At 35.4% G+C, this 25,934-nt stretch overlaps 3 protein-coding genes across 3 annotated transcripts; all 3 read right to left on the bottom strand.

The window, feature by feature from the left end:
* Nucleotides 1-202: 202 nt before the first annotated feature.
* On the bottom strand, nt 203-4,398 carry LOC144445780 (galactosylceramide sulfotransferase-like). The gene is made up of 2 exons (XM_078135419.1): nt 4,367-4,398; nt 203-1,238 (listed from the first exon to the last, which is right to left on the bottom strand). The coding sequence occupies exons 1-2, from the start codon at nt 4,396-4,398 to the stop codon at nt 203-205; spliced, it is 1,068 nt and encodes a 355-aa protein (XP_077991545.1).
* A 3,280-nt stretch (nt 4,399-7,678) lies between these two features.
* On the bottom strand, nt 7,679-12,225 carry LOC144445781 (galactosylceramide sulfotransferase-like). The gene is made up of 3 exons (XM_078135420.1): nt 12,214-12,225; nt 11,013-11,074; nt 7,679-9,121 (listed from the first exon to the last, which is right to left on the bottom strand). Exons 1-3 carry the CDS (start codon nt 12,223-12,225, stop codon nt 8,107-8,109), a joined length of 1,089 nt encoding a protein of 362 aa, XP_077991546.1. The 3' UTR covers nt 7,679-8,106.
* A 2,174-nt stretch (nt 12,226-14,399) lies between these two features.
* On the bottom strand, nt 14,400-16,357 carry LOC144445782 (galactosylceramide sulfotransferase-like). Its single transcript, XM_078135421.1, has 2 exons — nt 16,221-16,357; nt 14,400-15,452 (listed from the first exon to the last, which is right to left on the bottom strand). Exons 1-2 carry the CDS (start codon nt 16,355-16,357, stop codon nt 14,414-14,416), a joined length of 1,176 nt encoding a protein of 391 aa, XP_077991547.1. The 3' UTR covers nt 14,400-14,413.
* Between the last annotated feature and the right edge of the window lie 9,577 nt (nt 16,358-25,934).

Consider the following 25,934-nt stretch of genomic DNA (forward strand, 5'->3'; position numbering starts at 1 on the left):
TACAATCATATCCATTTTAAATTTCTGCAGTTGAATTTTTTTTTAAAATCTGTCTTGAAATAGGTGCGAGCTAATTATACCTAAATGTTGTAAGCATAAATCATCATTAGTAATCCACACTTGGAAGTAGAGGTAGGAATCGAAGTTTGATGTGATGACACTGTCAAAATTTAAAGCCTTTGTAAATATGACAAATATGAAACTAGCAGTTCCATTTGCTGTTATTCCGTGTTAACCTGGCACCGATTCTGTGTGCATCGAAATGTAAAAGATTACAGTAATCTGATTCGTTGCCATAGTAACACTTACTACCTATATCTTCCTTGAGATTCCGAAATGTCTCAAGATCAGATGAAAAATCACCATCATAATTGTTAACTTTCTTCCAAAAGGTTTCATTGAAATAGTTGTAAAATTGAATATCTCGCAAAGACATCTCTGTAATCATGTCTGCCATTTGTGGAGTAATCGGAGGTTGATAGATGGTATGAGCCTTCATTGATACAGCATATACTATATCTTCAAATTCCCAACACATCAATTTCTTCAGTAATATTAATGATTCGTCGTAATATTCTGTTATCATAACCAAGTCAAGTTCGCTATCCAGTCGTTCTAATTCTGGCATCAACTTGGCAGGATCATTAGTGACAGGCAGTCTGAATCTGGGAATATATGCCCTGAAGTCATGGACAATTTGAGCTGTCATAAATTTGTCATATTGCTGCTTCACATATTCCCCAAATGGATTGGAGGCATTATGAAAGGGTGTGTCCTTCCCGCTGAAGTAGAAAGATGACTTCAGTCGGGTGAGTGGTGATCTAATAATTGTGACATATTTGGCATTTTGAACTATTTCTTCCATAGCAGGTCTGTTGTAGAATATATGACTGGCCATTATGTTGTACCCTGGGAAATCACTGCAATTGTATGTTTGTATGATGTAATGTTGTCTAGTCTCATCTTCATGAATAAGAGAATCTTGATTGGGATCCGTTGCTACTGTCAGGTCATGTTTTAAACCATATCTGTAGATAATGGTTGACATCGTACTTCCACCTGTTTTGGCTGTTTTAATGAACACTATGTTTTTCAGAGATTGACAAGTCGATTCACTGTAATAGGCAATCCTCGTGGTAACATTGTCGAATGTATCTGGACCGGCAGTAAAGGTAAATGTATCTACCTTACTCTCGTTTCCTTGTACACCATGTACCTTACCGAGGCTAGTTTTAACCCTGTGTAGAGAAATTGCAATGGTGAACACTAAATAAGAGTTTTAGGTTTAACTGGTACCTCTATATCAAAAATGTATATCCCAAATATGTAAGCTTTCATGGCGCTAGTAAGAAGAACGTATGCATAGAAATCAACAGTTCAGAAGTCCATTCAAGATTTCTAAGTAAAACAAAGTGGAACACTGAAAAACGCAAACGTTTGTAGCTTATAATACAAATCTAAGTTTCGATTAGTTCACGCCTCTAATCTCTAAGCCTGATCCTGAGCCTGATCACAAGGTTTCATGTTGAAATATACACCATAAAGAAAACACACAAAAATGACTTACACCGTCGTGTGGGCTCTGTATTTAGATAATGATATAAACAGTAACAGCATATATACTATTACACAAGGTATAATCTGTTGAAGTTCAAACAAAATCCATGGTCAGCAACCAGTGAAGGTTGGTAGAATCTGTTAAAGTAGTATGCATGTTGTTACTGTTTATATCATTAACTAAATACAGAGCCCAGACGGTGTAAGTGATGTTTGTGTGTTTTCTTTATATATGTGTATATCTCAACATGAAACCTTGTGATCAGGCCCACTTATCTTGATAGTTCTTTGACTCGCTGTGGGGAAAAGCACTATAACTAGGTAGAACAATATATATGATACATTTTGGGGAGAGAGGGGAATAGAAAAAAATGTACTTACTTTGGCCATGGGTGGTTAAATGAATTAAGAAAATACAGCTCGAACAGACATACAAATGCTGCTGCACAGAGGACCAACTTAAGCATTAACCTGGAATATCCACACATCACTGACACCGTCCTTATGTGTAACTGTACGTTCATTAATGTGAAATGTTTTTTGTTTCCTTCGATCGAACATCTGTTCAAACATACCCTCTAAGTGATGCACTACATGGTAACCTGTTTAGTAACAGCTGTGACAGTCATTTAGTCATTTTAAAGCCTGTTTGCTTTCAAGACACGTGGAGTAGTGATTGATGGTTATAAACGTGTTTCTCTTAATAAAATGAGACCTGCAGATTTTTAGACCACCGTACTGATTATCATGCAGTTTTGTTGTTGTAACGTGGGTGTATTATTTTTTATGTGACAGCGATGTCAATGCAAATGAAACGTTTTATCTAAAGAACGTAGGCTCGTACGGTAGATTTTGTACGTACCAAAGTGAATTAAAGTTGGAGAATATATTGTTCATGGTTCCCAAGAATCAATAGGACAGTACAATATAGTTACTTTGGAACGGTAAATTGGAAATGAATGTGACGTTTTGATCCATCTACTACGGACCTTGATCACTCAATGATTTACAGACTGTAATTATTCAGCTCTCATACATACATACATACATACATACATACATACATACATATATACATACATACATACATACATACATACATACATACATACATACATAATGATCAGAGGAGTAACAACGATCGTCCCATACTAGCTCTTACATACCATCCCTTTTCAACTAGAGTTAAAGACATTATATACAAGCATTTTAATATCTTACGTTCTAATAGGGTTACCAATTCATTTTTTCCTGCAGTACCATTAACAGCTTGGCGTCGTGATACCAGTCTTAGAGATATGGTGGTACGTACAGAACAACGTGAATTGGAAGTTAATGCTGGTTCTTTTCCGTGCGATCGTACTCGATGTGGTACATGTCGTTTCATTATTAATACTAATCATGTTTTTGGCCCTAAGAACAGAGTGCCTGTTACAAGTAGATTTACTTGTATTAGTACTAATGTAGTGTATTGCATTACATGTCAAAAATGTGGTTTTCTATATATAGGTTCAACTGTACGTCGTCTTGGTGATCGTTTCGTGGAACATCTCCGTTTGACCAGACAAAGGAATCGTAACTATCCCGTATCTATGCATTTTATTACAAACGATCATAATGTATCAGATATGTCCATTTCAGGAATTTGTAAGGTTTCTGGTGATGAGAAAGCTTTGAGGTTGAAGGAAGAAGAAATCATTTTCCGTCTTGGAACGCTGGAACCCCTTGGAATTAATAGATTATTCTCGTCTTTCCCAATCTAATTATCATGATTATTGGGTATTTTTTAAATTTCAGGCGTATTCTATTGGGTTCTATTAGGTGCGTGCGAATTTTAGAACTTATCCCACGTACAACCGTTTATTTATATCACGCGCGGTTTTGTTCCATTATATTTAGAAATGTTCGGGTTGTCACCTGGCATTTCTCTGTCTCGCCAATTTTTCCTTTGAAAAAGAATATTTATTCGAAACGTCGGATTTAACAGCTATATATACGGACTGGTTTATTAGTTCCTTATGCATTTCTTTCTACATACATACATACATACATATACATACATACATACATACATACATACATACATACATACATACATACATACATACATACATACATACATACATACATACATACATACATACATACATACATACATACATACATACATACATACATACATACATGCATACATACATACATACATACATACATGCACACACAGACTTTGACGAGAATAAAACACTTAAAGTAAATGAACTAAATGTGTCTAATCAAGGGATAGACTCTTGGTTTGTCAAACCGTCCAATGAAAGTATCTTACAGCTCTTGAGATAAAAGAATATTTTAAAACGTTGCGTATGACACATTGGAACACCTTCCACTTCTCCACTATACGATGTCGGTGTAGAATAGTCCTGTACCATAGTAGTGGGTGCGCCGCTTCACTTAGGATGGCATCTGTCTTTTGTGTCACAAATACGTACCATATCAGTCTATGAAGATTTAATATGATATTCAAATAGCTTAACAAATGAAATCCGTTTATCATATTACTTTTGATATTTGATCCCCTTTTATATTTACAGAATATGTGCATTGTTTGGAGACAGACATCAATGCTGAATGATTTAACCATTACGTGTAATCATGGTCCGTAGTAGAAGGATTGACACGTCACATTCATTTCTAACTTACCATTCCAAAGTAACTATATTGTACTGTCCTATTCATTCTTGGATCCATAAGCAACGCACATATTCTCCATTTTACATGCATTGTGTTGAGGGCTATCTGATAGTAATTTTACCACACTTCTCTAAAACCATAAGTCGTCGTCATAGTAACTCAACAATTATCATTCATTCACGAAGTTCTTGACGATACACCACTGTCCTAGATCTGTCCTGTAATTTTGTTTGTTTTGTATTACAACGTTGTATTACTTCATTATTCATACTCGTAGATCGTGCCAGGGGTAATACTTTTAAAGTTCTTTGAGCACATAGTGGAAAAACGCTATATAAAAACCATTATCATTAATGGAATTGGAATTACCGTGGTCAACATCGCCATGCAGTTGGTGAAATTCAATACAGTGCTGTGTGGTATTATCATGTTTGTTTGTTTGTTTGTTTGTTTGTTTGTTTGCTTGTTTTCTTTTCTTTTGTGTTTTTGTTTTTTTACTGTTATTTGTTGGGGATTTAGATTAGCTAGCTGTTATGAAAGTTAGTGCAAATTGAAGATTTTAAGAAATGAAAGGTTATCCGTTCTCCCTAAATAAATTTCATTTTTCTCGCCTTGAGTGAGACTCTACGAGATAATACGAGATAACGCTGGGACAGTTAAATCCTAACTTTTTATTTCATTTTTCCAATTATTTTCAGGTCAACTTTATTAAACTATTGAGTATATTTTCTTGGACTCTAACCACCATTTATTTTTGAGACCTAGGTTTTGGGTTATTTACTCAATCCATCTTTCCACACAACTTCAAGGAGTGAATATCTTACACCATTCTGAATTGTTTGATCTCTTCTGAAAAATGTGATATGTTTTTTGTCTTCTGTTTCGTCACAGAACAAGTAATCCCAGACTACATAGACTGTGATAGCTTATTACTGCAATTAGCAAGTATGGCAGTAACCATGGCGACTAAAGATGGCCAACGAATATAGCATTTTATCGCCAATGTTGGATTAACGAAACCCTTGTATATTTCATAGAGATTCGAATAAGTGTTTGTAATATTGATAAAAATTTCACACTACATGTATTAATCATTAAAATAAGTGTCCAGTGTGACAGGTAACTATTCAATGGATCACGAACGCCTTAAAAATTAGTTAAAAGTTGTACAAATACAAAACAAGTGTCAGCTGGAGAAATCTAATTGACGACTATAACCATTCTATAGAGATTAGAAAAGATTGTATTTATTTTATTTAGTGTGTCAACTTCAACTATAACCATACTGGTGCCCTTTTTAATGAAAGTTAACATGTACTATGGCATAGCGACCAATGAACTCTGTCTAATAGTACGATCGACTAGCTGATCACTTGACAAAATCTTTTGACTGACGAAACCATTCCATATCCATTTAGACACAACTTTGACGACAGACGAATTACAGTAGTGTTAGACTGAGACAAGTGCGTGTTTTGCTAATTAATATGCAAATATTTGTATACCTAAATAGCTGTCTTTAACACAAATTGTAACCATACAGCATAGCAAATCAAGTAAGGTGTTCTGTAATGTTTTACATTTGGTTTTTTGGGGAATGTGCACCTAAGGGAGCCTTCAGTATTTACAGGGGGAGGGCCGGAGGAAATCACACATGGTCTGTTAAGAAAAACATGACCTCCCCATTCTCCATTTGTAAAATGTGACCCTCCCCTTTGTCCCATTTTGTAAAACATGACCCGCCCCATCCCATGACAATTGCATATACTGAATGTTAATCAATATTCACATTATATGTATACATACAATTAAATGATATTGACTCAAATAGTACCAGTGAGTCAGATTAGACTGTGACACTGATAATGGCAATACTGAAGGTGAAGGTGATGATGATGACAATGATATCAGGGAACTTTTACAAGTGACCAGATCAGGCAGAGTATGCACAACATGGACAGCACATTTTAGATACTAACTAGATGGTGTATGATTATAAGAGAAAGGTCACTAGCCAGTCTTTTACTGTTTGTCACTTTATAGAGTTTTGAATGTCATAGAGAACATGTATCACTGTCCGTGTTCTCTATGACATTCAAAACTAAATCATCATCATCATCATCATCATCATCATCATCATCATCATCATCATCATCATCACTGCTACCATCACCATCATATTTTAACAACAACATTCACGGACAGTGTGAGTGATCAGGTGAAATGGTACACTCAACAAAATGCATCGTTTTATTAAACAATTTTCTTACAATTTATGTATTTTTATTTTTCTATTTTGGCTTGTATAAATAAATGTTGAGTGCTCATCTCACTTTTACATCTCAAAACACACAAAATAAATTGACAGTAATTGAATCTTCAATTTTGTCACAAAACTACGGATTGTAAAATGTGACCCTCCCCCAAGAACAGGTTAGTAAAATGTGACTCACCCCCGATTTCTCCGGCCCTCCCCCTTGTAAATACTGAAGGCTCCCTAACGTCTAACTTTTACTCCTTATCTGTTGTTGAACTTTGTCGTTATATTTTCCAACTGAATGAAGAAAACGTTTGGGAATGATATGTTATGCCTTCCTGACCATAATATACGAAATATTGGTAAGGGTATTGACAACTTTGAACGTTTTGACTCATATTTCGAGCACCACAGAATGACTGACGTATAGGCACACGTTGTCATGACGTAGAACGACCATAAATCTCACATTGTCTTTTGTTTAGCGTTTAGCTTCGCTTTCAAGTGGATATATTCCACCGGGAAGTACGTACTCCAGTCCATAATCCTATAAATTTCATACCCCCTCCCCCAATATCATAATATGATACATGTACATAGGAAGATATTTTTAGCTTAATAACACATTCCCAATACTCCATGTTGTGAAAAGTGTTGTAAGAAAGTAGACGGTGACAGGAATACAAATACGACTACAAAATAGGACTGAGAATGTCCATACACCCCAGTCATCATACATATATATAAATATGTATGTATGTATGTACGTATAAGATTATGCCTTCTCCATGTATTTGCCAAGCCATACCCACTGGTATAATTTCAAAGTACTTGACTACATCTAGTAACATATGGTAACATGCTTAGTAACAGATGTAACAAATGACAAAATGACAAATATCAATAAACAATGTTAATAAATATTTGGACTCATTGAGAAATGATAGATGATTATGCCCTTTCGTATAATAGATCCTGGAACCCCCTAGAACACTACTTCCTAGAACCCCACCCCGGTACAGCACCTCCTGGAACCCCCTAGTTAGTACACTACTTCCTAGAACCCCCCCCCCCCCCGGTAAAGTACCTCCTGGAACTCATGAACAATAGGATCCTGCAATCCCCGGTACAATAGATCCAGGGCTATAGCCAAACGCTATAAATGTCTTATTGACCTTGGTGTGTCCCCACGGCATTAAATATGACCACGTAACACTCATAACACTCTACTCTATTTGTAATTGGAATGACAACCTCTACTCTACATTATAATTGGAATGGCAACTAACTGAATGTAGAAAATGTTGCCATTCTTCTGTTTACGTATTGTAAATGCCTGTCATTCGTTTGATGTCATTTAGATTGTCATTCGTTTTAGGGTCGCCCACACTGGGGTCCACCACTTACGAAAACAGAGTCGGAGAGTAAATTTCGAACCCTGACTACTAACAAAGTTATACTCACGCTAATATCAAATTGGAAACAGTACCAACACCTCAATCCTTTATCTCCATATTATAATTATGACTGTACATGCTCCAAATGTTAGACGTACCATGCAATGCTGACTAGCAGTAATGTCGACATTAAAACTGTAATGCTGACTAGCAGATCCATTTATAGTTATTTCGTAGTGATTTTGCACTCATTCTGTTTGCATCTATATGCAGAAGCTCGCAATAATCTGATTCGTTGCCATAACTACATCTACTACTTATATCTTCCTTGAGAGTCCGAAATGTCTCAAGATCGGCTGAAAAATCACCATCATAATTGTTAACTTTCTTCCAAAAGGTTTCATTGAAATAGTTGTAAAATTGAATATCTCGCAAAGACAACTCTGTAATCATGTCTGCCATTTTGGGAGTAATCGGAGGTTGATAGATGGTATGAGCCTTCATTGATACAGCATATACTATATCTTCAAATTCCCAACACATCAATTTCTTCAGTAATATTAATGATTCGTCATAATATTCTGTTAACATAACCAAGTCAAGTTCGCTATCCAATCGTTCTAATTCTGGCATCATATTGGCTGGATCAATACTCAAGGGTAGTCGAAATCTTGGAACATATGCCTTCAAATCACGAGCTTTACCCTCCTTAAAACTGTCATAACGCTGTTGTAGATATTCTTGCAATGGGTTCGAGGTGTTAGGAAAGAGTTTGTCCTTCCCGCTGAAGTAGAAAGAGGACTTTAGTCGTGCATGTGGTGATCTAATAATTGTGACATATTTGGCATTTTCAACTATTTCTTCCATAGCAGGTCTGTTGTAGAATATATGACTGGCCATTATGTTGTACCCTGGGAAATCACTGCAATTGTATGTTTCTATGATGTAGTGTTTACCGGATTCGTCTTCGGATATTAATGAATCGCGTCCTGGGTCAACAGCTGCTACAAGGTCATGTTTTAAACCATACCTGTAGATAATGGTTGACATCGTACTTCCACCTGTTTTGGCTGTTTTAATGAACACGACTTTATTCTGAGGTATACACGTAGATTCATTGGACTTGTCGATGATAGCGTCAACCGGTATCGTGTCTATACTAGCAAAGGTCAAATCGCTTACGTTACTGTGGTTGCTTTGCTCAATATCGTCATTTTTCAGCCTGTGTAGATAAGGAAGAATTATGTACACAAAGGAAAGTAGAACTATAGATTTTAAACTTTGACACTTAGAAAACTTTGAATAAAACATGAACAGACAGTGAATGCTAAGGTCAGATATGTTGGATTATAACAATAAAAATTTATGTTGAAATGACATCAAAAAGGGAAGGCAAACAAAAAAATTAATTTAAAGATTTTAAATTGGCTGAAAGTAACACACACACACACACACACACACACACACACACACACAAATGCTTCGAAAAAGAAGGCTTATTCGATCTGTCTATTTATTTATTTATTTATTTATTTATTTATTTATTTATTTATTTATTTATTTATTTATTTATTTATTTATTTATTTATTTATTTATTTATTTATTTATTTATGATGAGAGTTTATAGGAACGGGGATAAAGTTTTATTAAAAAGAGTCTGAAGTGAAAGTGTTATCATTATTATAAGCGAGCATGCATATTTCTCGACATTGTTAACAAATGTAGTCGAAACGTTAGCTAAAGGCTTGAGCCAATACAACCGATGACATGCCCCAAAAGATATTTCCCATTTTCTAGAAGGTAGAGCTTGATAAAGAGCCAGTCACAATTTCTATTGCTGGGTTGACACATTCGAACTGTGGCAACATGATGTGATAAACATGATGTGATAAACACGTATTCATTGCTTTAGGCCTGAAACTGATTAATTCTTTTGAAACATGTTATTGATTATATGAACGCTAACAACGAGTAGGACACACATTGAAATCATTTTATTTAGGTGAGTACGGTTGTAAACACCTGAGCCTACATTGTAGAAATAAATGCTTGGTTATGACATGTAAAAACCCTGGAATGTTTGAGCATAGATATGCCCAAGGTGACTCACTAGAAAGATGAATAACTCTGGAGAAAAACAAGTAAAATAATACGGTACTTACTTGAGCGAATGGTGGTAATTGAGTAAGTTGAGAAAGTAGATCGTGAATAGGAATACAAATACGACTACAAAAAGGAACATTTTACGAAACAACTTAGAATATCCATAAATTCCAGTCATCATACAACTTAGAGATATATTAAATATGTATATAATGTGATGACTTCTCGTTGTATTTACCGAATCGATACCCACTGGTATAATTTCAAAGTATTTGACTATATCTTGTGATATGTGGTAACAGTCCTTGTAACAGCTGTAACGAATGACAAAGTAACAAATTCTAATGTACATATTTGGACTCGCCGAGCAATGATGGATGAGTATATATTTCGTCGTCTCCCCCCACCCCCGCCTCCCAAACCTGGTGAAGACCTGAAGAGCGATAGAGTGAAACTATACTGGGGTCTGTCCATTATACATCCTTTTGTCTGTTAGTGTTTTTTCTATCGGCTGTAGACTCTATATGGTAACCCTACCATAACACACCAGTAAATATATCCAAGTGGCACGCCCTAATTCATGTACAAATCGTACTTAAACTGCAGTGTGTGTAATATAAGTGGCTATGATTGTGGAGCTATCTTTTAAACCTGTTTGACCTTGACTTTGATGACATTCAGGCAGTCATTTTATACTGGTCTTTACGTGTGCATTATTGCTTTAAAATCTGTAGCACAGTTGATGACGAGATAGATGGGACATGTACACGTTACTTTTGTTGTTTTTACAGCATGTCAACCATAAAATTCTCGTTCGTACAATAGTTCCGGAGTTATTTGTATACCCCTTACAATGTATGTTATGGTTTTGGAGATCACATGACATTTATGCACATAATAAATAGTAACTTAATGTTCATATCACATGTCAATAACTGAATGGCTCTCAAATTTTAGTTTAAGTCCACTCTTTTTATTGCCGCCCCCAATACAAATAACAGAGACTTACTTCAAGTGGTCATTTCTCCTACCATAAGACATGGCAGTACTGATTGCATTATTATGTTTGACCTAAATGTCATAAAACATAATCATTTCAGACACTCATGGACATATCTTTCAAATTATATGAAGTATGAGGTATGTGTAGGGCCTATTTTGTGTATTTAGATGTATCAGGACAATAACAACAATATTTGGTTCTAAAATCCACTTTCAAAAAAGAGAAGCTTTTTAATTATCAGATATGTAATGGAAGTCGATCTTCATTGGCTACCTGTTGAGCAGAGAGTCAAATTCAAAATTGCCCTTTTCACATTCAAAAAACTCTTCTTGGTGAATGTTCAGAATACATGCGGACGCTGGTTGAAATTTACACTTCGTTCTGCTGATAAATTGAATTTAAAGAGGCACGATACAACTAGTACTACAAAAAATTATGGTTTTCGTGCATTTTCAATCACGATCTGTGGAATCAGATTCCATTTAATATTCGCTTGGATACTACACTTGAATCTTTTAAACGCAGAGCAGTGCGCTTTTTAAGAAATTAAATTATTATATTAATATTATATTGTTATATATGACCAATATGGCATCTGAACATATGTGAACGTTTAGTATTGCTTTATCCTGACTGAAGTAGAATTTGAATTGACAAGTCACCTCCCAAATAAAATATTTGCTGTAATAAATCATTCATTTGTCAATATTATTTGATGTGTGATTATACTTCCACAAGTGGTACTTTGTCTTATATTAGGCTCTAATATGCTACAAGTGGGTTGTGTAATGACATGTGTGAAGTGGTTGTGTACACAGTATTGCCTCATGTAACGAGATATTACGTATTAAACCATGTCTGAAGTGGTTCCCGACAAAGTAGTGGCACACGTCATCATGTCATCATTGAAAGTATAATAAGATTAGGTAGCAGATACACTTTTTATACTAATGTTCTGATCGGAATAAAATTTGAAAAAAAGCATGAAAGAATTCACCAGTAAACATGCATGTTAAAGAATTAAACCTAAAGCAATCATAAGACTCATTAGACTGACGTCATTCGACAGTAATCGGTTTTCTCTCTGAACGGGAGTGGTAACTGATAGAGTCACGTGGTACAAATTGTGAAATCTTTGTTTGATATTCATAAAATTAAAATCACCAAAGCTGAAACAAAACGCTGTCTGGCCGGACAATAATCTTACTAACACTGCCATATTGTATTGTCTGGCTGGATGATATACTTACCTAACACTGCTACATTTTAGAGTCTGTCTGTGACAATAATCTTACCTAACACTGCTAAATTTTAGAGTCTGTCTGTGACAATAATCTTACTAACACTGCCACATTGTATTGTCTGTCTGTGACAATAATCTCACTAACACTGCTACATTTTAGAGTCTGTCTGTGACAATAATCTCACTTACACTGCTACATTTTAGAGTCTGTCTGTGACAATAATCTTACTAACACTGCTATATTTTAGAGTCTGGCTGGACAATAATTTCATTAACACTGCTAAATTTTAATGTGTCGCTCAAAAAAGGTCTTACCAACTGAGATTCCTTTGGAGCAAGATGCATAAAATGTAGCAAATTAATGTAAGTGGGATTTTTGTTGAGCCAGACAATAAAATGTACAGTAGCATATTAGTAAGTTAGATATACATTGAGCCAGACAATGTTTTGTTTCAGGTTGTATGATTGTTATTGTAATTACACAACTCAGGGTCATCGCAACTCAGGGTCATCGCTAACTAATACACAACTCAGGGTCATCGCTAACTAATACACAACTCTGGGTCATCGCTAGCTAATACACAACTCAGGGTCATCGCAACTCAGGGTCATTGCTAACTAATACACAACTCAGGGTCATCGCTAACTAATACACAACTCAGGGTCATCGCTAACTAATATACAACTCAGGGTCATCGCAACTCAGGGTCATCAGTAACTAATACACAACTCAGGGTCATCGCTAACTAATATACAACTCAGGGTCATCGCAACTCAGGGTCATCAGTAACTAATACACAACTCAGGGTCATCGCTAACTAATACACAACTCAGGGTCATCGCTAACTAATACACAACTCACGGTCATCGCTAACTAATATACAACTCAGGGTCATTGCAACTCAGGGTCATCGCTAACTAATACACAACTCACGGTCATCGCTAACTAATACACAACTCAGGGTCATCGCAACTCAGGGTCATCAGTAACTAATATACAACTATACAATGAGGTCAGTCGATGTAAAGAAAATCGCTCACATTATGTCCAATATTCCAAAAGAATAAAGCTTTCCTGGCTCAATTTTAATTCTATTTTGTCATGACAGTCTCAGGACTATCACCAAGTAAAATTGTATGTTCCAGTTTCACACTATGCATGCATGCATGCATACTTACTTAGTGATCGTAACATATGATAATTTGATCAAATAGATTAAAAAAGTGAAATTTGTCGAGTTACTTTATGTGGACACAGTAGAGAAAAAACTCGGTATATTAACAGTGGATGTCGTATAGGATGTGTTCAGCTAGCTTCTACTGTTAGCGAAACTTACCGTGGTCATAGTCACATCCTGAATGCGATTGCTCGCCAAATCCAAAAAAACAAACTTACTTAAACATGAACACGTGTAAAGTTAATATGCTACTCAGTAAGGGCTGTTTACCTACCAAAATGTTATCTCACAACAAATACCATAATAGTAATCTACTGAAGCAGTTCGTTTACCCCATGGCCAACGATAAATTTGACCAATCGCTTGGATTAAGTTAACAGACGAAAGATTGGCAGTCCAGTCCCAATCAAAGTGCAACTACCACTATGCAGATATAATCCAAATATTAACATGTTAGAGGAAACAGTGCAAACACCAAACACTCTTTGATCACGTAAATTACATCTTATTGTGCGTGTTAAATCAAGTATTATAACACATTTTCATGTTATAGTCTTCAGTGATTGGCTTAGACTGTATCACATGCTATGGGTTACTGATCCATAGTGACCTCAATTTGCATACAGGGACATCAGTGTTATTGGGGATTTGCTATGTCTATGCAAAACAATATGTGCTTGAGAATGTGCTATGTTATAAAATATTTATTGCAGCATTGTGTGGGCACTAGTAGACGACATATATACCCCTCGAGTTGCTATGTAGTAATTATGATACCAGGTCTTGAGGTAATATAGACATCTACTCGCGCCAGAATAAGGCGTGTATATAATATAAGAGCTACGCACAACTTTTGATCAATATTTACCATTCTAGTCCGATGCAAGCCTTTACTATAGGCATATTCTAAGAATGCTATGAATGTACGTTTATTACAGTAAGAATACTAAATTAAATACATATACATTTGAACCATGTAATGTCAACTAGCAGTTCCATTTTCTGCTATTCTTTGACGATCTTATACTCATTCGGTTAGCATCTATATTTAGAAGTTTGCAATAATCTGATTCGTTTCCATAGCTACATCTAGTATGTATATCTTCCTTGAGATTCCGAAATGTCTCAAGATCGGCTGAAAAATCACCATCATAATTGTTAACTTTCTTCCAAAAGGTTTCATTGAAATAGTTGTAAAATTGAATATCTCGCAAAGACATCGCTGTAATCATGTCTGCCATTTTGGGAGTAATCGGAGGTTGATAGATGGTATGAGCCTTCATTGATACAGCATATACTATATCTTCAAATTCCCAACACATCAATTTCTTCAGTAATATTAATGATTCGTCGTAATATTCTGTTAACATAACCAAGTCAAGTTCGCTATCCAATCGTTCTAATTCTGGCATCATATTGGCTGGATCAATACTCAAGGACAATCGGAATCTTGGAATATATGCCTTGAAGTCATGAACAATTTTAACTCCAGGACTATTAAATTTGTCATATTGCTGTTGTAGATATTCTTGGAATGGGTTCGATGCTTTAGGAAAGAGTTTGTCCTTCCCACTGAAGTAGAACGCGGACTTCAATCGGGTGTATGGTGATCTGATAATTGTGACGTATTTGGCATTTTCAACTATTTCTTCCATAGCAGGTCTGTTGTAGAATATATGACTGGCCATTATGTTGTACCCTGGGAAATCACTGCAATTGTATGTTTCTATGATGTAGTGTTTACCGGATTCGTCTTCTTCAATGAGGGCTTGATGTTCTGGGTCAACAGCTGCTACAAGGTCATGTTTTAAACCATACCTGTAGATAATGGTTGACATCGTACTTCCTCCTGTTTTGGCTGTTTTAATGAACACTATATTGTTCTGAGATTGACAGGTCGATTCAAAGGAATATACACCCTGGTGAGTGCTAACAGCATCAAATGTATCAGGAGCTGGGAACAATGTAAACTGGTGTACTTTACTAGAACTCTCGTCGACTTTTACGTTATTTCCAACCTTAAACCTATGGAGAGAGAATAAGATTATGCAAACGATGTTATTTCAATCTTTCTCTATATTTTGGGGAGATTTTAAACGTTTGAAAAAAAAGTTATTTAGGACCTAACTGTGGTGTAGGGACTAAAGGGGTCGAGTAAACGTCAGATCAATCTGGTAGTTATCATATTGAGATGAAATTACTATATTACATACAAACCAAGTTGAACGCGTTCGAACAATGACTATGTTTTATACCCTGTCATTCTACATTACAACACATTGCGTCTGCATCCTTCATTGATTCTGAAGAGCTGGAAATATGAGTTAAACATTCTCTATATATCAAAATCGCTATCATTTCACCGATTTTTCAAAAATCATGCTAAATTTATAGTATTTCCCAATATTTTTTATATTCCTTGTCACTACTCGATTATCGACTCGTAGTGACAATGCCTCTTAGATTACTCTATTTTCCTTGACTGAAGAAAAGAAATTATTGATTAGTAATATCCAAATTTATCTTCTTAGAGAGTGTACTTACTTTAGCAATTTAAAAGTCCTAAACGAACGACAGTCGTTTATTGTGAGTTTGAGCGACATTGTGCTATTGTCTCTTAGGGGACGAGCAAGTGATTCACTTAAGACAGAATTCATATTTGTAAAAGGGTACATACTCACGCGATCTAACATATGATCCCAAAAAGCAGTCTATGCTTGTAAAAAGTTACTTACTTAGGTGATCTAATATGTGACCCCCAAAAGGAAGAATTGATATTAAAACAATGCTTACATTGGTGATGGTGGGCTGCTAACTGATGAATAAAGATTGTTAACTTTAACCAAGAATACAAATACCAATGCAAACATGAACACTTTCACCAATAGTCTTGCACATCTGCATATTCCTGTTATAAAAAAACCCGGCATTCTGTATTTAGTTTTGAAAAGTCATTATTAAACATATTTTGGTACTATATGTTCTAGCTTCATTGCGTTGCTGCTTATTTTGTTGGCGTCATTATTTTACTATCTCTCGGATTACGATTTTTACTGGTATCGACTTTTAACAAACTTAGTCAATCAGTATTGCATGTCACACGAAAGGACATTTCAGTCTTGATCATGAACGATAACGTTTACCACAAACGAATTGTTGTTGTTGTTGTTGTTGTTGTTGTTGTTGTTGTTGTTGTTGTTGTTGTTGTCGATGATGATGATGATGATGATGATGATGATGATGATGATGATGATGATGATGATGATGATGGTGATGATGATGATGATGATGATGATGATGATGATGATGATGTTGATGATGATAGTGGTGGTAGCAATGGTGGTTGTGGTGGTGGTGGTAGGGAGAATAGAAACGTCATATTGGTGGTAGTATGGATTTTATAGCTGTTGTTGTGGTCCTGCCAGCCGTCAGTAAGTTAGTGCTATATTTGGAAGAAATACTGCTGGTCACGTGGTAGTGATGGTTATCACAGCAAATATAGTGATTCATTTAAATCATTAACTTACCGACGTGTACGTGCCTGGCGTTTAAACACCCTTCTTTAGAATTCACCACATTCATATTATGGGATAGGCTATTATCGTTCATCCTACCGCTGTCTGACGTAAAGTACATCAAAAGGATAAAACAAACAATAGTTTTTAATGTAAAGATGATAAATATCAAACATGAATATCCAATACTACAATTTTTAGCCTTTTACTGATTAAGTATATTTTTTCCAATCAAAATACATGTATTGGGATGAAATTTCGACATGGCATGAAATCGTATTAGAATTATCTAGACTTTCCCCTTTCTCATTTCTCATGGACTCATTTTACAACAATTATCATTTAAAAGAATTTGATAAAAATATACTGACAGTGTAGATAGGAAACATGCTATGTATTAACTTTGATATTGAAGCTGTGGGCAAACTGTGGAGTTCACAGAATTCATAGAACTTTGAGGAATACGTGACTTAAAAAATATATGCTTTAAAAATGAATGAGAAAGATATCATTACTTTACCTGGAATTGATATCGTTGTTGGAATTACGTTTCTGAAATCAAAAGATGCCTGGCTAGTGCGTGATAACTGTATTACTATATTGTCTCTGTCCCATATGACAAGGGATCGGTAACGTTAGACACAGTACAGATTGACTAAACTATAGAGGGATTTTAGATTAATAACCAATTGATAAACAACAGCTGTTTGACTTTGCCTTTTGTTGTGTAGATATCTATATACGTTTAATGCTAAATCTAAAAATATCATCTTGCCAGTCTGAATGTTTGGTCATGTCACATATGGCATGGGATTGGAAAAGTTAGACTCAGTACAAATTGACTAAACTATAGAGGGATTTTCGATAAACCAATGGATAAACAACTTTTGTATGTTGGATATCTATAGACTATATACGTTTGAAGCTAAATCTAGGAAAATTGTCATGTCACATATGACATGGGATTGGAAATGTTAGACTCAGTACAGATTGACTAAACTATAGAGGGATTTGAATAAACCAATGGATAAACAACATCTGTATGACTTCGGCTTTTGTTGTGTGGATATCTACATACGTTTTGATGTTAAGAATCCAGAAATATCATATTGTCAGTCTGAATGTACCCGCTGCAACGAGTTCAATCAGGCGAGCTATCCACCCGTTAGGATGAGATAGAGGTGGTGTTATAGTCGTTTCTAGTCAACTAAACAAAACAAACTTCATATATATATTCATATATATATTGTCTGATTGTCTGATGATCGCACTATGCGTGAAACTCCGAGTTACAACCAAGAAAGAGTTCCAGAACTACCAAAACTATTGCGCTCTGCCACTGCGGTATAGAGCATTGTCTTAGCAGATAGATACTCCCCGAGTATGTATGTATGTATGTATGTATGTATGTATGTATGTATGTATGTATGTATGTATGTATGTATGTATGTATGTATGTATGTATGTGTGTGTGTGTGTGTGTGTGCGTGCGTGCGTGCGTGCGTGCGTGCATGCATGCATGCATGCATGCATGTATGCATGTATGTATGTATGTATGTATGTATGTATGTATGTATGTATGTATGTATGTATGTATGTATTTATTAGTTCTTTGGTGATATATGGTAGTATCAACTAAACATGGTGGATTTGCCAAAACCGAGTCAGTTAAATTCATTGATAAAAATCTGAAAACAGCATTTTAATTATACCATGAATAATTTACACTGTGGTTTGTGCATGTTCGCGCGCGCGTCGGTGGGGTGGGGACGTGTACTGAAAACCTAGGGTCAACTCAACCTCTCCCCTCCTATCCTAGGTAAAACAACCTACCCCTTTCAAAAAGTAAAGTAGCTACGACTAGATGCTATAATTTTATTGTGGGAAATGGATAAGAATGGACCTAGTACCTGAATTCAAGAAAACAAACTGGAGATTTACTGAGCCAATGGTACTAACATTGGTCAATTTAGTATCAAAGTCCTAAGGGGTCTTTTTCAAGCTGGATCATCTTGGGTCATTCACGATGACGACGTGAACTACATGTATGACCCACGTGTACGTGTGTACAACACACGACTGGACTGGAAGGATACGTCGTGAGTTCCGCCCTCACCGGCCGAAGTGTGAGGGCGCCCTGTACGTCACGGCGTACATTACAGACTAACACACGACATGTTAACAATGTTGTCAGTTGTACACATTTTACAAACTACACAATCGATTCCAGCAATCAGGCAGTGTCAACGCCTATCAACTGTTCCACTTTGCCGAACTATATCAATGGATACACATATCGGTGAAGAAGGTGCAGAGGCAAGAGTTGTATATAAGAACGGCCTTCCCTTTGATATTTGGAGTCAATTCGACTGGTATAGTACGTGTGGTTGTCTCTTTATAATTGATGTATAGTGCATTCAGAGCCCTGGCTCCTTTTCTAACCCGACTACAATCCATCTTGTAGTAGGGGTCAAAGGTCACTAAACCAGCATATCAATCGCATCCTTTGTGTATGATTGAAATTTATATCTGCGTTGTTTGTTAATTATTTTTAATTTCTGCAATTTCTGGCAAATATGGCTATTATATCATTGTTATTGAATATGCCACAAGTCATTTGTATTGTTACTATGGTGCCAACATTTTAGTAATTATTAGGTATCATTTCATGATTTTACGCCATTTACACGATTGGCAAGAAAAACAGCTGGAGTTAAAATTTGGCCTCTTTCTGTGTTCCTTACCATGGACATACAGTGTCACATAGGAAACAGCAGATCATATGCATATGTAATAGCTGGACATAAACAAGTAGGGTTGTTTTAATTGAAGGTTTTAATGAACACTTAGGAGTTATTTTCATCTAGTACACATAACTTGGTGTTACAAACATTGATAAATATTTATATATATTACATTTATTTATAATATTTTCATGTTTTCTTTTCATTAGATGAGAAAATTATGACTTGTTATAATTATTTTGTCAGATAAACCAACTCTATGGAATCTACATAAATTAAATCATGATGTGCGGAGGTATCTATCTACAATTGATGGTCGTTACTCTGGATTTAAGGCTCTAGATGACGATGCCAAGCGCTTTCGATTCCTGATGTGCTCACATGGTGAAATCACAGCCAAATTTTACGACCTGATTAACGATAATCTCATGACGCCCGTTGTCCTGCATCTCTTTGCAAGTTCCATTGGGAAGACGTCGATTGGTGTTTGTGAAGAGCTGCGTTGCCTTGAGACTGACGAGTTACTAAATCGATTAAATTGCAAAATAGTTTATGTAGATCGGGAAACCAGGAAACCTGTACCTCATCCTTCATGGTTTGTGGAAAAGTTTTCCCCATTTGTGCGAGGAATACCTCCCCCTATTGTACAGGGTCATGATGACAAACCAGAAAATGCCTTTTCATTGACAAGAAAGTTGTTGCCAAGTGATCTTGATCTTCAACATCACATGTCATATGCATCGTATTTGAAATTTTGTTCTGATTGTGCACACCTGGCTGTAGAGTCTGGAGCTTTGAAGAATTATAGAGATGACTTTGCCAAGTACAAAGTGAAAGAAGTGTCAACCTTATACTTAGCTGAAGCCAAATTACATGATGAATTGAATGTGGAGGTATGGCAAGATCAACAAAACTCTGATGTACTGAAATTTACAATCAGTAGACTAAATAATGCTATCTTTCATAGCACTGTTAAAATGTACAGTTGAACTTTTATCATATCATTAAAGAAAAGCAACTTTTGAGAAAGTCCAGTTTACTATATTTTGTTCACGCTCCTTGAAACTGGAATCTCCCAGAATGTCAAATAACTCATGTAAACTTCTAATTCTAGACTGTAAGATATGCCATGATGTTCCGCCCTCATTAGTCTCCTCTCTCCCAGGAGAGATGTGTGAGGGCGCCCCATCACGGCCGACCTCAGTTTACAGGGTAGGAATCTCCCAGAATTTCAAAAAACTGATCAACTGAATGATTGATGTTACAGTAAAAAATGTGGATTAAAGAACGAGAAATGTGTATTAAAAATCAGGTGCCTAAAAAATAAAGTGTATTTTACCAGTTAACACTCCTATCCTTAAAAATGATCTGAATACTCCTGTTCAAAGGATGTAAAACTCCAGGAAAATCCTGTAATTTTTATTTGATTTTTCTGAACCCTGACTCCATATCTAACCATTGCAAAGATAACATTGTAATGTATGGCCACTAGGGGTGCTCTTTAGTACATTATCAGATGGTGGAAATGAAGGTCTGGGGGCACAAAAGCAAGAGTTGAAAGATAACATATTTCCAAGCAGGGTTCGTACACTTAAAGCAAAACAAAATTCCAGGACTTTCCAGGGGTTTTTCGTCAGTTTTCCAGGGGTATTCATATTGATTTTGGCCATTTTCCAGGGGTGTTGACACTAAAGTGATGACTGATTAAGAAAAAATTTGCACTGCTACTCCATTTGAAAAAAAAATTGATGTAGGACTGACAGTAGAAAGAAAAAATTGCTGTCACTCTGACTGGAAAAAAAATTGCTCCCGTACCTACTTCCTCCATACCCCCCCCCCCCCGAAATCAAATGGTTCTCCCCTAAGTAGCCGTTTCGTCAAGCTGGTACACTGATCGTGTAAGATTGAGTCGCAGCATTCGTCAGTCTAATTCAGACATAATTTTTTTCTTCAAAATTTTGAATGAAAACGTCTTTTACGTTACGAAATTTCGAGCTATGAATAACTGAATACATTCATCGCTTGCGTCTCGATGTTTATGTCCTGATACCACGAGTTGCGGAACATCGCGATTTCTCAACTCAACTTGACCACCGACGAATGTTACTGTACCGAAAACATAAAACAGTAGTTTATTCTTTTAGAACATGTAACACAAATACCCATTTATCGACGACATAAAAGTCAAAACCGTACTTCCACAACCCGGAAATTCAACTGTACTTCCCTAGGCCGTAGTATTGCCATGCCTGAGTTTCTAGTAGTAGTATGTCGGACTCGTGCGCCGAACATGTAACAATTTCTAGTCGTGGTTGATGATGCTTTGATACTCGCTACAATGTTACGATAATCTTGTTAACAGACCCACTGTTACCCCTGGCCGGGGCCGGGACTGTCACAATATCATGTCCCTGAAATGGCGACTGGGAGATGGAGTAGCAATATGCAAGATCGAAACAAACACTGCGGTGCCCATTCAACTACGCATAGGCACGGTCTGTGGGTGAATTTTGATTCACCACCGTGGCGAAAGACTTTGAAAATATTTTCGACATTTTACATTTACGAGATTCAGAATCATATGAATGGGTACGGGTGGCTCGAGCACAGACATGACGATCGTCAATATTAATTGATCGATTGGTCATGATCATTTTCCAGGGTTTTCCAGGGGTAGGGCACATTTTCCAGGGTTTTCCAGGGTTTTCCAGGGAGGGTTTGAAATTCCAGGGTTTTCCAGGGTTTTCCAGGACCGTACGAACCCTGTCCAAGCTATTGTTTCTTAATTAACAATAAATAAATAAAGTTTGCACCATAAATGTGTACATTTTCTAGAAGGTGTTTGTTGTTCTCTGATTGGAAACCATGGTAATAGTTATTCTCATTTATTCCTTAACTAAGGTATTATAATGATGCTTCATTTTGAAATGAATTATAAAATGTGTTACTAGTTAAATTAATGATACAAATTTATATTGTTGTACTTAATATATAATTCAAATTGTGTGATTTCAACAAATAACCATTGACAAACACTTTACAAAGGCATTATTACTTATTTTAATGCTTACATATGTATGTATGTCTTTATGTAGAAAAAATGCATAAGGAACGAGTGATACAGTCCGAATCAATAAATGCAAACCGAAGTTCTGAATCAAAACTCTTTATCAAGGATATCAAGGCACTACATATAGTAGGTTAACACCTAACTATATGTATATATGTATGTATGTATGTATGTATGTATGTATGTATGTGTGTGTGTGTGTGTGTGTGTGTGTATGTATGTATGTATGTATGTATGTATGTGTGTGTATGTATGTGTGTATGTGTGTGTATGTATGTATGTATGTATGTATGTATGTATGTATGTATGTATGTATGTATGTATGTATGTGTGCATGTATACACAGACAGTATCATCCCTGTAACATCAATTGCTACTTTTGCTGCACTATCACAATTATAACCACTCACACTGATACAGACAACTTGACCAAAAAGATGTCATTTATTTATTTTCACCATATTTTAATAATAAAACTATTAAAGTCTGGATATAGTAGTACATGATACATTAATGATAAAGACACAATATAAACATGATATAACGGTTATATAATTTAACTATGGATAGTTTTAATTTGGCACTTGTAATTTGCCAAAATACTAATGGGTGTATATATCCACATTTTGACATTGTGACATTCTAAGTGTTGTTAGACTTTGAAGATGTGAATTATTGAAAACGGGAAAGTAATGTAATTAAAAAGGCACAAGCTGAGTTTATACATATTTTGACGTAATTTTTAATACATATTTAAAAGTCACTTGTAGTATTTTACTTACTGAAGCATACTAAACCATCACTTGCAATTGACTGAACTCATAAACAGTGATTTGTTTTATACGTATACAAAATGTTCAAGAATCCCTACTATGACATCAACTGTTTTAACAATGTCAGAAGAGCAAAGTGATGTTATAGAAGGGATGTCTTGACATTACATGTAATATTATACTAGAATAGTTTACGACAATTGTAAAGTCATAGAAGGTATGTATTGACATTAGCAGTATACTAGAATAGTTTACGCAAGGTTTTATAAAACTATTTTAGTAAAATGCTTACTAGTATAAACTCAGTTTGTGTCACTTTCAAAATCCAAACTAGTGAGCATTTAATGTGTACATACTACGATACATGTACTAGCATAACATAATATATACTGGGTGGGTGTCAAAACTGTCCAAATTCTGATTACCATGCAAAGCTATAATAACAGACAGAAAAAAAACGCTGGCAGTTGTTGACTATTTTGAACTTTAAAACCAATTTTACTTGTCCTAAATGTAGCGTTCAGTGTTTTAATACTGCAACTAGATTGATTTTTGAAACTGTTTTGTATTCTACTCTATATCAGTAATAATACTTATCTGTATGCACTAGCTCAAATTTCACAACTTTATCAAGATGATTAGAACTTATCCTTGAAGCCAATGTTTTTTTTTGGGGGGTGACTAATTTGTGATATAATCTGACACACTGTGTACATATAAAGGAATTGGATATACAATTATTCAAAAACTGATTACAAATGATCTGGTGAGCATGCACAACGTATTCTTGCGAGAGTAATGTTCAGTTCTCAAATACATTTACAAACAAATGTAGCATTGCAGTAAATGCTATAATAGTTGAAGATTACTGCATTGCAGGTATTTTAGCAGCTAAGGTGTAGATATGTTAATTCTCAGTATCTACAATCAGATACAATCACATAAAAAACAAAGGAAGCAAGCACCTCTGTTGGCTGTATTGATAAAGAGTGATAAAGTATATGTATGCTGTCCAATCAGTGGCAACCTTGTAATAACTCCACACTGATGCTCTTAGGGATTAACATTCTGTTTCAGCTCACGAGAATCAGCATAATTTAGCCACTGTAATATATATATATATATATATATATATATATATATATATATATATATATATATATATATATATATATATATATATATATATATATATATATATATATATATATAGTTAGATACATTGTAGTTTAATTTACATATTAGTAGTTTAATTTACATATTAATGCTATTCAACAGATGTTTTCATTGAATATCTTAACCTGACGATGAAAAATATAGGCAACTTAAAATGACGATAAATGAAAAAGCTAGGCTATCAACTGATATTTTTAATTTGATAAGTATTTAAATGGTGCAAAACAAAAAATATATAAACAAAATATTAAAATAGGTCTAAAATGAAATAAAAATCATAAAAGCTATTCAATTACAAATCAAAATTTTCATATTTAGTTCTTGTTTATTACCAAAACATTCAACTTTTACTAATTAATGTAGGAGCAGAATCCTATATGTGGTTATATTTTGAGAGAAGTAAACTGTGTTAGCTTGGTTCCCTTATTTTGACACACATGCATAACACTTCACTCACTTTCTATGTGATATTGCATCAGATAGTCACAAACAATCATTTTATCAACATGTCATGTACTCTAACAACTTTCACCCTTACGTGACTTGTCTTCTGTATCTCTTTCTCTTTTCTTTTTGTATATACAATGCAAATGTGAAAATATTTGAACCAGACACACTAACAAGAATTAAGCCTGCATGGCTGGTATTTCACTACAGCTACAATAGCCATATGTCAGACAGACGAACAAGAAAGCCTGGCTGGCTAATCAAGTGGTTCACTACAGCCACTATAGCCATGTCAGACAGACTAACAAGAAAGCCTGGCTGGTTAATCAAGTGATTCACTACAGCCACTGTAGCCATGTCAGACAGACTAACAAGAAAGCCTGGCTGACTAATCAAGTGGTTCACTACAGCTACAATAGCCATGTCAGACAGACTAACAAGAAAGATTGCCTGGTTAATCAAGTAGTCACTACAGCTACAATAGCCATGTCAGACAGACTAACAAGAAAGTTTGCCTGGTTAATCAAGTAGTCACAACAGCTACAATAGCCATGTCAGACAGACTAACAAGAAAGTCTGCCTGACTAATCAAGTGGTTCACTACAGCTAAAATAGCCATGCCAGACAGACTAACAAGAAAGTCTAATCAAGTGATCCCTGTAGCTCAACTGTTCCGATTAAAAGAGTCAGTGAGGGAGTGTACACAACAAATATATTGAGGTGATCAAGCATTCTTCAGTCTTTTTTCTCCTTTTTTATCTTGACGGACACAAATATTATAA

This window comes from Glandiceps talaboti, chromosome 14 (assembly GCF_964340395.1).
Source record: "Glandiceps talaboti chromosome 14, keGlaTala1.1, whole genome shotgun sequence".
Classification (NCBI taxonomy): Eukaryota; Metazoa; Hemichordata; class Enteropneusta; family Spengelidae; genus Glandiceps; species Glandiceps talaboti.